Source organism: Wyeomyia smithii, chromosome 3 (genome assembly GCF_029784165.1).
Source record: "Wyeomyia smithii strain HCP4-BCI-WySm-NY-G18 chromosome 3, ASM2978416v1, whole genome shotgun sequence".
NCBI classification, from domain to species: Eukaryota; Metazoa; Arthropoda; class Insecta; order Diptera; family Culicidae; genus Wyeomyia; species Wyeomyia smithii.
In genome coordinates this window covers 127,615,572-127,632,044 of record NC_073696.1, presented here as the reverse complement: position 1 = coordinate 127,632,044, position 16,473 = coordinate 127,615,572, and the positions used below count along the sequence as shown (strand labels likewise).

Sequence of the window (16,473 nt, the reverse complement as noted above, 5' to 3'; positions counted from 1 at the left end):
CTACTAATCTTACTACGCTAAATAATCTTTCCGTGCCCTCAAATACAACTTTTTCGTAAATTCACATACCTGTTGAAGTTAACCATTGAATGCCAGAGATACATTATATGTTTTCGTAAAATTTCTCTATCGTCAAAACTCGTCCAGCTTCGATCTAACAAGTTATAAAATGCCAAAAAATCGTTCAAACTACTCGAAGTAAACTGAATGTAGGCTAAACTACATTAAGCTTCGATAACTGAGTAAAGTTTAATAACAGCTCAAATAACTTTAATTTTCAACGTTAACTGTACCATAACCATAACTTTGATGTATTCTTGATTACTTACCAGGAAATTACAAAAAAAAATATAATTTCAAAGCTAATTTTTGGCCTTGTGTGACAAACTGAATTGAAATCGGTGGAACGATGGACAAGGAATAATAAAATAAGTAAATTTTATCTTGTGAGCCAAAATGAATTTATCTAATTTATTTAGTTTCCAAAGTTGCTGGAATTGATAATTTCTAATTTAGAAACCTTTATCTCATAAAACCATAGAGGATTCTCATATTCATTTCATAAAGTAAACGTGTGTATTTTATTCATAACCATAGGATTTTTTGAGTATATACCAGTAATCATTTTAAATAAACATGGGTCATTCCGTAGTGTCAACCTCATGTCAACGACCTTCTCAGATTTGGATCAAACTTTGGAAAATTGTTCATATAAGCTCACCAGACTTGTCATTTCACCACAGAGAATCACTAGCGTGTAGGAGAATATCCTTTACTGCGAAAACAACTGCTCTCACACTGGTGGGTAAAGCGACGCACTTACTTGAAGAGAGTAGCAAATCGTGTGTATCTGAGTAACTTACAAAAAAACAAAGCGGTGGAATCTGAAATATGCTAGGGAACATATTTTAAGCAGTTTTAGGAGCCACCTACGTATTGAGACGAAACACTCGAAATGTGTTGGGTGAAATTCAAACATAAAGCAAAGCAAAGCCAAGCAAAGCCTTGGTGCTACATTCCGATTCAGAACTTGACCTTCTGTTTACTATACACAGACTTCGCAGCCAACCGTTAAGTGTACAGGACACAATTGCGGGGCTAGCGCTACGATCCTATTGACAATAACAGTCTCCTCCCGAGACAAGACTCGAACCTACGACGACTGGCTTGTTAGGCCAGCATCATACCTCGAGACCAGCTAGGGAAATTCAAACCTATTCTAAGCAGTTTGCATCTGTTTTGTAGCGGATTTTCGTCAGCACCCGAAGTGACGCCTGAATGGCTGCAATTTTGGTAATATTTTTTTCGATTGATGTTTATTCAAAGATTTTTTTTATGTTAAACGGTATTTAGGTATTCGTAAGACAGCTAAGTAATCGGAGTGTTTTTTAGTCATTGAAATTGTAGATAATGATCAAAATTCACGTGTTTGAGGTCCGTTTCTTTCGACTGATTAAAATAGACGCCACTACTTAAGCCGTTCCTTACCCTATCTCTCCAGGGAGATATCAAACTGGTGTGATCTTTTTCACACGAAAGGACATTACGCCTAATAACTACACAACAGAGCTCACTGCAATGCTTCTACTGTGTGTTTCTCAAGCATATATCAAATGAGAGGAGCATATAGGTAGGAAAGTAGATTGCGTAGTTTGTTATGTTTCTCGAAACTTAAAAAATAAATCCAGCCGCCCGTCACACATGTTCGCTCTTCGAAGGCTATCGAATTTATCTCGGCGCACAAAGAAGTAACTCGAATAAAAACCTGGCCAAAATTATTTTCGCTGCTATTTAGCAATATTTTGGGTGATATTTGAGTTAGGAGCGGAAATAAATCTAATTTCATTTAACCATTAATGACCTGAAACTCTGTTCGGAGCATGAGGCAGGGACCCATCAGGTATTTTACTTTTTTCTATTTCCCATGTACGCGTAGGCTCTTAACGTCAAAATTTGTTAAAAATAGCATTTTTCAAACGGATCGCAAATATCAATCCGGACGTTCCCGGATGAGATATAGTATTCAACATAGAGAACTCATTTACTGCAAAATGTTGAACAATTGTCATTTTTTGACGCATGGCACAAGTTTTTAGTATAAAAGATTTGATTCCCAAAAAAAAGGTTGAAAATTTGTCAATGTTTACAGCACTCTCAGCATATACCGTAAATACCGTTTAAAGTTAAGCGAGTGATTGCATTTCGTAAAGCATTTATTCAAGCTGCAGATAAGCATAGCGGCACTAAAAAGCCTAAAAACACTTTTTTTCTTATTTTGGCCAGCTTTTTGTTCTAGGTACTCCTCTGAGCAGCGCAATGATCACCGCGGTGTTCTTTTGTGTATTCTTATTAGAGTGATTTAACACGCCTGTTTCACTCAGCTGTAGTGTAAGCAGCAATCTATTATTTTTCTGCGAGCGGTAAAAACACAGCACAAAGCAGAATGTAAAAGTTTTCTATACGCAACGATCATGCTGGGCAAGAAGTGTGCGGTAAATATTCACTGTAGTGTTTCTACATATTGAGGAGAATAACAAGAATGAAGGTCGCTATACAAAAATCCCGATTTCGGTGCCGATTGGACTACCCCTAGCTTCGTGGGACACTTCGTTCACCATTCAGAATATCCGAAATCAAAACAGAGATATTAGCAAAATAAGAATAGAGAAAAGCAAATCAAAGTTAATTTTATTTCCTAAAAATGCTGTTTGGCTCATGATAACTCTAAGTGATAAGCGTTTTTCATGTGAAATTTTCTCATTAACAAGATGAAATTGTCAAATTAGAAATGAAAGTATAATCATTTGCCAAAAAACGCAATTTAATTTTTCAAATCCAGAATGAATATATCTGGTAACGCTGCCAGAAAAATTAATTTTTAAATTTTTTTCTTTTAAAAAATAAGAGGATTCCACGGAGCAGGGGGGTAGTCCATTTGGCTCCAAAGTTGGGATTTCTACATAGTGACCTTCTATGAAGAATTCCCTAATGTTTGAGCAAAATCTGAAAAGGCCGTTGACACGTTTGTATTTTACATTTGTGGTGGAATGACTCATATTGTTCTAGGAAACATCAACATGAACCAAGTCAATTCGAAAATATTGTAAAAATGACCAACTTAATTCCATTCCAACTTTAGATATCCTAGACTCAATATGCAATAACCTTTTCTTCATTCATGCTTCTATATATGGGTCATTTCATACGAAGTGATGAAGGAAAAAACAAACTTGGCATCGACCATCACAGATTTTTCTCAAAGTTGAAGGAACTATTCATCGAATTCCGATCGCATTTTTGGTTTAAAATCTATTTTGTTCTATTTCTTACAATTTATAAACGGAAGACGTTCAAAAAATGCTATAATAATCAAACTAGTAGTTTGTTTGAAAATATTTGGTAAATTTCTAACCCAAAGAACAACCCAAGAATAATTTTTCTGGTTATTAGGGATAAAAAAAACGTTTTTTGCAGTAGTGTTGCTAGATTCAATTTTAAAGCTAAGGGCTTTTCTCTCTTTGTTTTTACTATTGCGCTTTCGGCCCTATTTTTATTTTTTTTTATTCTACGGTAGCACTAAATAGAAAATAATATTATTTAAATTGTTTCGTAATAATGAAATAAACAAATAGAAAGAGGAATAACAAACAACATACGAAACATCAATTTGCTTTGGATAATTTAGTTTTGCGTGAGGATATATTGAACGTGGCGCCCGTTGCTGAACTAAAAGTCGTTCTCATAGGGACGGAATCAACACTAGACGGAATTGTAGTATGCATGGATCGAATTCTAGTACCTAATCAAAGCAGCTTTGATGAAACGACATTTTAATTTTTTTTCTCGCTGCACTCCGTGGAACATGATAAATCGTTAGTCATCTCTTTTTCTCTTATCCCACATAGCGCGATGTTTTCTAGCAGACCCACAGCGCTCTAGTTCTCTATGCCGCTCCCAAACAACCACTGGCAGCTCCTGCCGTTTCAAGGAGGGGGCATACGTTTGATAGTCAATTAAATTTTAAGCGTGAAAAAATCACACAGTACTTTTATATTTCTCCAAAGAGATACTTCTGATAAAGTTCCAAATTTACTCACTTTTTTTTTCGAGGTGCATGCAAAAAAATTTCTACTGCAAAACAATCCTATTTGACCTCATTCTCATCTATTTTACATCAATAATGTTTGGGGAAAGTAAGAAAACAATGCACTTTCAAATCTTGAAACAGCATACTAATGATACTGCATTACTACAAGGAATAATGTACCATTGAATTGAAAATTGCTCTTACTGTCTTTTACGACACATTTGACGCTCGCTCTTTCAATTTCAAGCAAGATGTTTTCAAATAACGATTATCTCATGCCGTAAACCTTTCCCCAAGGAAATGCTGCAAACGTTGGACGGAATCTCCAAACGCATTGTCCCCCAACGAATGTTTGAGCAAACGAATAAACTACTTCCCAACTCTGATATCCGCTGGAACTGGTACGCGAGTTCGCTTTAAACCGAATAACAAACGCAGTTTTCAAAGTAAATGGAAAAGTGCGATTAAACTGAAAACAGTGTGAGAATTTTGGTTACTGCAACGGTTAGGTTCTCTCTTAGTTCCTACCTACAGTTTCCTCCTTACCGATTTCGACGTACATGAAGATAAAACTGCCTTCTAAAGACGTCTAGCGGGACCAGAGGGAAATATATATTTTCAATGAACCGTGTAACGATATATCTGCCGTTGGAGCCAGTTTTTTTGTTCCTGTGATGACGATGGTTCCATACAAAAAGGCTGAAGCTATGTCCTTCAGTGTATTGTTGTGTACTGGATACTCACAAAAAAGCGCCATGCTGGAGCACAAATGTGGAAAAATTACTATCACGGTGTCTACTTTGAGTCTGGAATGTGTGCGTTTATTTTTCATCGCAAGGGAAAACTTGTTTATATTTTGCTGAAGTGTTATTTTTGTTTTCATATAGCTTTTCCTCATAGCCGAACATGCGAACCGGGTGTCAGAGATTAGGTGGCAATGATGATGATGATGATATGAACGATTTTTGTGCTGATGTTCCCACTTTTTGAAGAACGCGCGATGCAAGGGTTGGGTACAAAAGTGTGATCCTGTCCTAACTAGGCACACAAGGCAAACCAGAACTATGAAAAATTAAATGAAATTTGTGATGTGAGGCTACTAGTCCCAGAGAATAATATCACACTTAAAAAATACTCTGATTTGTATTCCGTTGGCGTCGTTTTTTTTGCATTCAAGTAACAAAGTGAATGAGGAGAATCAAACTTTTACACATGTTTACAAAAAATGAGATGATTCTGCACCAAAAAACGGCATACCATCGTACGCAAATGGTAGTCTGTTCCGAGGCTATTATGAGGAAGGCGGAAAAAGGTGCGTGGTATAAGTGAAAAGCACGGGAAAAAGATTTCCTTCAAGGATAAGCCGCAAAGTGAACATAAAAAGGACCGGCGAATCCGAAATGGGCCAAGTACACTTTTGTGAAACAAAAAAAAAGGTATTGATTCGTTATGTGGTCAGTAGTTGGGAACCTTGAAGTCCAACGTTCAGTGTCTCAAAATGCGTTAGAAGCAGAAGTAACCACAGAAATCCTTCGAGCAAGCGTGAAATGAAGTGCTCGAATGCTGCACGACACAATTTTTTTGAAAAATATTGGCCGATACATTCTTCAAGCAACACATATTATTGTAAAGTACCAAATGCAACTAGGAATTCAGAATTTATTGATTCTAATATATCCATCTCTGTATACCAACTTTAATGTAACTAGAAGGCGCAAGAGAATCAATTTTAATGTGGGTAACTAAAATCAACAAGTAAATGAATCTGCTCCTCATGACTAAGAGTTCATTTAAAAATTATGTTGAAGTGAACACTACTCATTGTCCTGATATGTTTTTTGATTACTAGTGGTATAAAATTTGCATTCAATTATGTTGTCCTTATCTTAAAATCACTTTTAGGCAACAGTAAGCGTAAATATTGGAATAATGCATACGAAAATGATTGAAGACACCTAGACTGCTTGCGAGCGATGGGACCTGAGCTGATGGGAAAAACATTAATTTTGAAGTTAAAAAATTTCTTTAGGTTAAGGTAGAAAATATACGCTAAACTTATATTGTACTGGTTTTTTTTTTTTTTTATTCTCGCTTATTTTCCGTCGGTCTAGTTCCGCCACTGTTGTGGCCAATCACCGACGCCCAGGGAGGCGGCTCCACACCCAGGACCCTAACTCACGACCCGTTTATTAACGGACCGGCGCCAACGGCTTTACTTCCTCATGCGATGGAAGACGTGATCCCAGAGATTTTTCGCCTCAGAAAATCTCCCGGTGTCGGCTAGGATTGAATCTAGACCAGTTGGGTTGGTTGTGAGTGGATCACGCCACCTCACAACCATCGACACCTATGTCGGCGGTGGGATTCAAACCCAGGCGTCGAGCGTGGTTGGCGGAGACGTTACCAACCACACTAGGCCCCCGCTATATTGTACTGGTCTTCGCACGCGAAAGTCTATTATTTTGTTCCATATTTAGCAAAATCTCATATTTCACTACTAACAAAATGAGAAAAAGTTTTGGTACAAAGGTAAAAGACACCATGGCGAGATACACAAATTAAAGTGGTAAACCGCTCTCGCTCTGTGTTAACGTGAATTTTCAGCACTTTTCCACATATCCACTCTTCCTACTTCTCAGTACCATATAAATCATGTAACTAGCTAAAAAAGAAATGACATTTGGTTAAGAAAGTTTTACCCCTCTAACGCTTCCGTCAACACTTTTGGATTGACGCTAGCGAATTTTTGTGCAAAATTCACACCGTTTAAAGTGGAGAAAATGTATGGGATTCATTTATAATTCATTCAAATTCAATTTTCAACAGTTGCTTCATGCTTGTTTAGCTTCACCATCAGTGCTATTGATCGAGTACTAAATTGTTGATTTTGCTCGTAATGTACAGGTAGTTGGCAGGCGGAAGACAGGAAAGAATGTGAACGATTCACAATCGAGTCTTGAGTCCACACCAAGTAATAAAAAGTGCGAATCAAACGAATGGCCCGATCCACCCGATATTCCAATTTGCAGCACTGAAGATGAAGCGGCCTCGTTATATTCTGATTCGGGTAAGTGGAATCTGCACAAACTTTTGTTTCTATTATCGTCCTGCTATTTTTGTATGTCAGAAGCAATTTATTAGCTATTGTAATCATTTCAGACGAGCTAATTCCTCACATTCCGGACATCAGCGGTCGTGGAACATATATCATACGGAAAGGCCGTCGAAGGCAACGGTTGGAAAGTGTAGACTCCAACGCTAGCAATAATCTACCAATCCCCGGTAGTGAACCTATGCCTAGTACTACCCTTCCAAGCCCAGTCTTTCCCGCATCAATGATGATGCCCAAGTCAAGACATAGCATCGATTTAGGTCTGTCTTCCTCGTTTAGCAGTAACGGTGCGATGAAACCCTCACACTCTGCTCCCCAGCAACTACCAAGCTCAGTTCTTTCACCCAGGTATGTGTAAATTATTGATTATCAGATTGCAAAAACTTTAGAATTAATAATCAATTTTCAAAAAATGCTCATATGTTTATAATTACTTTAGATAGCAAAACGGCAAATTGAACATAGTTATTCAAATGATTTTTGTTTACCAAAACAAAATCATATTGACTTAATTCATGTATCGCATGTTACTTTAGTAATTATATCTCACATTATGTTCATCATTGGTTTTATATAAATACGCATTTTGTACTGTTCAATCTGAGAATTGTTGATGAGAATCATTTTAAAAATTTCAAAGAGGTGTTTTTAGTCAACTGGTCAACGAATGTAATACATAGTAAAACAAAAACTCAATCTACGTATACGTCTGTAACAGAAGGTATCTATCTAGAAACCATTCGCATTAGCATCTTCCAACACGTACAATGCCAATAATAAAAAGATATTTCCCTCTACGACAATTTATTACGTACTACGGATTGAGATAGGCGCTTAGAAAACAGTAAAAAGAAAGACTTGCGTAAAAATTTTTTTCTCGCACTACATAAAAACTAAATCCACTTTTCCGTTTTCTGATTTTGCTTGCAGGTCACGACTATCATTAGATTTAAGTTCACCTACCTCAGAGCTTTCAACGAATGCTAGGAAAATCACAACCCCAACCGGAATTATACCGACGCAACTGCAACAACAACAACAACTTCTACAATCCTTACAATCCCTCAACAACAACAATAATAACAGCCTCAACAACAATAAACCTAACCAAAGCAGCAACAATAACTCTAGCACAGCTTGTGTAAATAACAATAATAGTAATAATAATAGTATCGCCGTTGGCGCTGGTAGCCTCGTCGGTTCAGTACTGACAGTAGGAAACGGAAACGGCTCCCAGTGTGCCGCGCTAAACCAACAACAACAGCAGCAGCCAATAGTTTCGTCACGCTATACCGAGTTTAAAACGTACAGTTCCACCTTCGATGGTCTGCAAGCACTAGAGAATAGCAACAGCCAGAACAACAATAACAATAGCAGCAACAATAGCATTAATCGTGGTGCCACCATCGGAAATGGTTCCACCGTTGTATCCGCTTCCGACAATGACAATTCGCTAATGCGAGTATCCTCGTTGCCGACCGTCACGTCTCCACACTCCGGTGTCGCAACAGGTAAGCACCGATCCATGTCATTTAAGATTTTCAACTTTTTTACCTGTTCGGCTTGGGCCTCCCTTTTCCCAGAGCTGCTGGTGTCGATGTTTGATTAGCGTCGGTTCTCGTTTCACCCCGATGAATAATTCAGTATCATCAACACGGTTGTTTTATTCTGGAATGGTACACTTCTCACGCTTTTGACAGTGTTAAAGTAGATTTCATCTTGACGCCTTGTGCAATGAGGACAAAACTCCGAAAAGCTTTTCCCCTTATTTATTTTCGGGGTCGACAATCGAACCACTAATGCATGCTGCAATTGAAATATTCGCATTGGGAACATGGTAATTTTGTAAGATCAAACATAAATATATGAATTTTGAGTCAGCAAAGTTATTACAATCCATCGGATTCTGCAAATTAGCATGTAATCAAGCGTTCACCTTAATTTGCAATGGTGGAGGCGCGTTACCCTTCACGGTTGCTATTTCTAATTAAACAACGCCATGATTCCAAAGACAAATAATTATGCAATTTTGGTGTTTTATAAAACTTGGAGGCTGGCATCACGGCTAACTAATAATACGTGCCCCGAAAGCTATCCGTTTAAGTTATTAATTTATAAGTGAATTAAGTGGCCAAACTTGTTAAAAAGTGTCAAGTTGTGATCTGTGATGCTTTGTCTAAGTGAGAAAAGTGAAGGTTTTGTGAAAAACACAGTGTTTTTTGCGTGAAAATAGTATTTTTTTCTCGAATTGCAATTGAAAATTGTAAGGCCAGCTAAGTTGCGTGAGTGTGAGTGCGTCGCGCTAACTAGCGGTTCGTTATTAACATGCGAAAATGGAATGCATGGCGGTGTGAGCGAAGAGAACAATAATATCTGGCGAGAGAGCGAAGAGATTAGTGTTGCGCTGTGCTTGTCGGCGTTTGTTTCGCTGGCATAGGCATAACCAAAATAAAACAGATGAGTATAAGTTTTTGTATCAAACATTTTAAGAATGCATAGGCTCTGTGTGTAGTGGTTTTTAGCGGGTTTAGGACTTTGCCAGAAGTGTAAATGTGTCATCTATTGGGTGCACAAAGTGTGGTAGCTTTTCGGTTGCGGGTGGAGTTTTTTTTTTATATTTACAAACCAGATTGTACGGTGCACTCTCACAGGTCAAAATTGGCAGTTTTACAATATAGTTTCAAAATTTATCATTCGAGCATGACAATGCGGCATGCGATTGATGCATCGTCTACAATTGTGAGTCCTGGCAGGGCGGTGACATTTTATTCAGTTCTATGTTCTTGTTTTATGATTTTCCTAGCTTTTGGACATATGTTGATATACATAAGTAACTTTTATTTAATTATGTTGAAATCGTTTTGGGCGTGAAAATAGTTCACGACAACTGAACTTTGATTGCAATTATTTTGGCATTTTAATAATAAACTTGGAACTCTGTTTTGTTTAATATGCTTATTTGCATTTTTTTGAGTTTTTGGGCTATGAATGCATGGAACTTTGTCAGTTTTTATATTCAGTAGGTGTCTTTTGTGCGAAACGTCGTGTCGTGGAGCGGTCGTCCATAATGCCCCGGTGAAACGCATCATCGGCCCGGGTGAGTTTTGTTTATCTAGGGGTTTCCAGAGTGCAGTGGGCACGCTATTGTTTACTTCGGGGAGGTCAGCTCAGTTTCGCGCACGTTATTTTGACAGCGCTCAGTGTAACTATCTTAATACAGCGGTTTCGGAGCTCAATGACCATTACATCGTATAATGCTTGGGTGTGCCTTGTGGGTTTTTTTACTCGCTCTAACGGTTCTTTGAGCTGGTACCAGTAGTTTGCGTTCGGCGTGCGGTGCGTTTTAGGAAATTCATTCGTTTCGAGGTAAATTTTAATAGTTCACGGGATGAAACGCGAAGTTTGGTGTAATACAGACTGTTAACGATTGGTTGCCGATGATACCTAAAAACTTCGATTCTCCTATATGCCGATACAGCGATCGTGATGCGGTTCTATTTATATCGTCTTCTGATGGCCGGTTGCGCAGAGACCGAGAAATATCCATATCGGGCGCGAATTTGTGTAGAAAAGATCGCACCATCAACCTCGATGGATCCAGATCAATTCCTTCCCACTAACACTAATTCCTTCCTTTGATACTTGTGGATGATGCAGAGGATTCCTCGGTCTCTAGTAGCAACAAGTATTAAACTAACACTCCCGATATCCCTTCCTCTATTGATCTGCATTGGGCGTGGCCAGCTACGTTATTGACCAGTGAAAAGAAAAATCACCAGGAATTGTACACTGAAAATGGCTTGCTACTCCTAGGCACCATTTTGACGGTTCTTTGTGCAATTTCAGCTGGTTCTGGTCAACCGCGGGCAACACACGGGCGATCAAATATGCTATGCTATGCTATGCTAATTTTGGTGTTTTATAAAACTTATCACAAGGTTGCTCAGGTACTTCCTCAGTCGCATACTATTCGATTCGACCATAACCGTGTACTAGTTTTGAAGTGCAATGATGCAAGTTTTTTACGAATTTTTTTAATTCCGCTGATGTAAGGAAAACGATACCTAAAATTACGAACGCTCTTTCAGATTAGTTTGCAGAAAAAAAACAGTATCTAAAATTAGGGTTAGCAGGATTGTAGCAGTTTAAAGGTACCGTCAAACGAGGCGACTTGCAACACTAGTGTTGATATTTAAGTTTTTATTTTTACCGTGCACATAACAATACACACCAAAATGTCTCTTCATGATTCAGCAAAATACTTTGCTGAAAGCATATCAGCAAACCGCTTGTTTGCTGAAATACAGCATTTCTCTCAAAATGTTGCTGTAGTTCAGTTCCAAAATAAGTAAAAATAAAATCACTGAATTTCAGTTCATTTCATTTCATTCAGTAATTTTATTTTTGTTGTAAACCAGTATTGAATTGATCAATTTACTGACAACCAGTAATCGATTCAATTATTTACAAAAATACAGCAAAACTATTTGCTGAACACAAATCAGCAAATGAATGTTTGTTAGAAACCAGCGAGCAGACCGATGTGTCAAAAATTTGCAAGTCAAGCTGTCATTAACCAAAATCCGCCAAACCGCTGCGAAGCTCATACGGGATCATGGCTAAGTTACTGATAGCTAAATTACTGATGCGGGACCATAGCTTAATTATTGTTGAGCTAGATTAACGTAAAAGTAAATATGCTCAATATACATCTATAGTTCAACAGTAATTTGGTTATAACTCTGTGGGTGGGTAAAAGGTGGCGGCTGAGGGAAACTTGGTTTCCTTACTCTAACTGGTTAACCAGCAGAATATAGTTTGCTTCGCTAAATGTACAGCAAAATTTCATTGCTGATTATTCAGTAATTGAATTCAAGTTTGCTCAAGTTACAGTTAAGGGCTGTCAGTTGGATGAAATTTTGCGTTACTGGATAAACAGCAAAATTCATTTCGCTGGATGAACTGCTGGTCTTACAGCTCAGCAATTTCCAGTGAAATTTTGCTGGTTTCCAGCATGCATGAGTTATTTACATGGTATTCATTGTCCTGTGCCTAAAAATGACAAAATCGCGCCTTTAGCAAACCAGTATATGGTTTGCTAAAGGCGCGATTTTGTCATTTTTAGGCACCTCAACCAAATTTTTAAGCTTATATTTAAACATCGCAAATCGTAAGTTCTTTAGAGAAGATATGAAAAGCTTCTCTGTAACCGGTATAAGTAAGGATTCTGCTATAGTACCATGAATTTTTCTAAAAAGTTTGGAACTGGTTATTCATTTTGATATGTTTTTTTCGATAATTTTCTGTTTTGCAGCACTTTTCTTGCAGCGGTCAAAACCTACAAAAGACGTACCGGAAGCCGGGCTTACGACAATTTTATGAAAAAAAAACTTGAAAAAAGCAGCGTTGGAAGTTAAAAAGAACTTACTATCTCTACCAGGAAACCAAGTCAGCGTCACCGTTTGTATCCATCAACGCTCTCACAATATGTAATGAGCGAAGGTACCGAACTGAGACCACACGGGGAACAAACCATACTGACATCCGACGAGGAACAAAAACTTTCCTGCTTCTTGCTGGGTGGGGAATGCCCTTTCAAATGAGTGATCTCAAACTTATCGTCAAGCAGTATCTCGACGGCACTGAAAACCAGGAAAACCGGTCCAAAAAAACTACCCTGAAAATGACTGGTGTTCGTCTTTTTCAAAAAGGCACCCAATAATCTCGAATCATTTATCGGAAGATCCCTAACCGAAGTTTTTCAAGAAACCAAATGGAACTACTTTCGGAATTTAAAGGAATGGGTACAGGGTGTTGGATTCAATCATCAACTATGAGCAAACAAACCTTACAGATGACCCAGGACGATCAAAAGACATCGTTTGGCGAGGCACAAAACATGCCGAGGGAATCCTCGATTCTACAAAAATGAGTACTTCCACTATGGTTTCTGGAACTACACATGGATCACAGGAGGTCCTAAAACACTGTTTACGGATGCTCAAAAAGCGGTTGGTTTAACAATGAAAAGTTACTCTACAAGATAACGCTTTCACATTACAAGAAACACGACGATAGTGAATGTCAAGATCCAAAAGCTCGCATTGAGGAAAATTTAGCTAGTCACGTGTCCCTGCGCGTGTTGCTAATGTGTAAAAAATATAACATGAGGTTCCCCTCCAAAACAGCAAACATTTTTGCCGATCGCTGGATGCGGCTTTCTTCCGTCCTTAGAATTCAAATCGAGAGATGTTCTGGAATATAAGGCACAGTATTCAGGAACTTCAGGAACGAAACATCATAAATTTGCACTCTGGAATATATCTTTACAACCCGCAGCAAGTGTTGCAGAAGCTTTCGAATTGCAAAAAGATCCCACCTCATAAAAAATTAGGGTCCAACGCCTTCGTCAGTGTTTTGAAGGACGCTCGACACAAAAAGTCTCCAGATTTCGATCAGACTTAAAAGATTCGTTTTATTACTGAACTATCATGGTTCCTCTTACACAACAGGATAACGTGTATCCTAAGCTCATCATGATTAAGATGTTCTAAAACTGTTAGCCGCAAGGTTACAGAGTCCGTTTTGATAAGCGGGTGGTCGTGGGTTCGAATCTTGCTGAATTTCATAGTATCCCTGCTGACTTTCATCTTTACAAAAAAAAGTCCCTCTTATAATAAAATCGGTCTCAGAAACGTATAACAGAATTGTGATTATGGCATGATCTTGACTGGAGAGGTTTCGATAAGACTCCTTCTTCTTGACAAAATAACTCCTTCTTATAATAAAAGTGTTCATAGGAATATTTCTCCAGGGAATTGTGATTGGCGATATTGGCACGGGGAACGAGGTTTCGATAATACTCCTTCCTCTTGACATAATATGTCCCTCTTAGAATAAACCTGGCCAGAGAGGAACGATAGGTGAAATCTCACTCCAGGGAGTTATAACTTGGTGATATAAGTAGGTGAGAAAGAGGCTCGGTATTGTAGATTAGAGCTTTGATAAAAAAAAATATAAAAAAATGAAAAAAAAAACCATCAGAGCACCAACGATACGAAATGTGAAAGGGGGAGTGAAGCACTAAAAATTATTTTAAAAAATCTGACAAGACTTCGTTGTTTGTTGACAGTAACAATTTTTAAAATTCATTTTACTAGCTCGTAGTTCTGGCAAAAACTTCCATCTAATACATAATGACTTAATGAGTAAGTAAGTAAACAGTCAAAATGTCTCTCTGCTTTTTTGTATATTTCAGCCGATGGCCTCTCCACGCCTCGCCGCGAACTTGCTCCACCGATCGAAGAAGACGAAGAGGTGGACAGCGACACCCAACGTGGCGTGCCATTACGTAAAATAGAAGATAATATTAGTGCTTTATTACGTGGTGATATATCTGTTGCTAGAGTATCCGGTAAGCTGCAAGTGCAAGGGTAATCGTAACAGAAACCTGTTATATTGTTTTTTTTTCAGACATACCTCCCGCGAGACGTCCATTAGGTTTTCGTCTAGGTGTTCATAAATCAGAAAGTGCCAAAGAAATGCTATTATCGCAAGCTGGCTTAGGGCCTTTACCGCCATCGCCACCATCTTCTAGTCCGGATCAGGTAAAAATCCTTGAAACTCGCAAAACTATGATTTCACTATTATTTTTTTAACGCTTTATAGGATAGCGATGAATTTCCGCCATTGCCTCCATCTCCTCTTGAAGAGCCTGAAGTTATACACCAGATGCACGGTATTTGCATCACTTCACGCAACAGGTCTAGTGGTAGCAGACACGACAGTCATTCTCGAGAGGAACACCCTCCTGCAGTTCCACCACACCGCGGACCGTCTATCAATACGCTTAAAACAAGGCAAGCATTCTTGTTACGAGTGTTATCCAGTGTAATTGGTTATTAACTAGCGTACACCACCTTTTTCAGATCAATGGATGCTGGCTTTAGCAAATCGTACCGCAATGGCTCGCATGCCCCCACGTCTCCCCATGCCCCCACGTCTCCCCATGCCCCCGGAACCCTTCCTCCTGACTTGCCCGGTTGCAATTCTCGACGAAGAATCATCACTGGCGGTTATCAAAAGCGAACCGCTCAGAGTCCACGCGAAGAAAGATCCCTGCAGACATCCTGCAGTCTACCAGAAACGCCCATTTTTGCTAGGGGGTATCGTATTTAAAGATTGTACTCAAAAATCACATTCACACTAAAACTCAGAAAAAAGTTAGTTCGACTTCTAGAGCATTGTCAATGCTGAAGGAACCTATAACCTATAGCTTGGGTTGTTGACCTAACTCCTGTAGAAACTAGGGTCTTTTGAAAACGTTTATATTGAAAAATGAAAAGTTTTTATTGCTCTAAATTATTTTGCTCCAAGTCAGTACCAAATGACATGTATGTTGATCAAAAACGGTTTTTCTCTGAAGTTGAAACAATTTTAAAACGCTGAAAATAGTTCTCCGAAAAAAAAGAATTCGCTGTATGATAACATCCGTTCAAAAAATTATTTTTTGTTTGTAGGGCTTTTACTTTTATTTTTGATAACAATCAGATCATCGCACGGTGACGTCGTGCATTTGTGTTTGACAGGTATTGGTTTCTTAGTTTACCTTCGGGCGGTCTAGTTTCGTTCTCGATTTTTGCAGATTATTTCAATCGTGACTAAAATGTCCTTCAAACGGTTACTCTAGCAGAAAAAAAAAACACAAATGCCTAAAAATGGTTCCACTATCTATCAACAAAGGGAAACTAAAAAATATGCTGCGATGGTTTGTATCAATAAACTGCTTTGATATACACTGGAAAAGACACTCGGAAGGTGGAAAGTAGACTCAACATACATTTCAATTGCACGGTAAAATTGCTCCATCAACAGCTCAAGAAATAGGCACTCAAAAAATTGTCATAAATAACACTGGTCGACAAAAAGAAAAAAGCGCTTTCTAAAAGCTCAAACCAAAAAAATGGAAGATCATATATTCAACCATTCCTTTGAATTTTGGTGCCCCTAGCCATTACCAAAACGCGTCAACTTATGTGGGATTGTCGTATAGAAATTACTCCCCGGGTTCGTAGCTCTAACGTTATGTTTACGAGGAAACTTATTTAATTCTCTGAAAAAACGATAATGGCTAGGGACACCAAAAATTCACAGCAATGGTTGAATAGCTCTAATCTTTCATTTCTTTCCAGTTTTAGTTTTTGGAGTGCACTTGTGTTGATCAGTCTAATACAACATGTTAGCGATATTGATTATCTTTCACCCTGTGAGAATC

The 16,473-nt window shown here is 38.3% G+C and overlaps 1 protein-coding gene across 9 annotated transcripts in view; it reads left to right on the top strand.

Moving 5' to 3' along the window:
* The window catches only part of LOC129733237 (mucin-2), a 190,856-nt gene that overhangs the window by 152,374 nt on the left and 22,009 nt on the right, over nt 1-16,473 (top strand). For 8 of the 9 annotated variants that reach the window (XM_055694921.1, XM_055694917.1, XM_055694923.1 and 5 more), the window contains 7 exons: nt 6,992-7,154; nt 7,247-7,547; nt 8,130-8,710; nt 14,458-14,613; nt 14,673-14,806; nt 14,868-15,058; nt 15,128-15,364. In XM_055694921.1, coding sequence (XP_055550896.1) covers nt 6,992-7,154; nt 7,247-7,547; nt 8,130-8,710; nt 14,458-14,613; nt 14,673-14,806; nt 14,868-15,058; nt 15,128-15,364 — 1,763 coding nt within the window. Of the gene's footprint in view, nt 1-6,991; nt 7,155-7,246; nt 7,548-8,129; nt 8,711-14,457; nt 14,614-14,672; nt 14,807-14,867; nt 15,059-15,127; nt 15,365-15,718; nt 15,896-16,473 lie in introns of those variants that run through there. The other variant, XM_055694924.1, reaches the window with a different exon arrangement.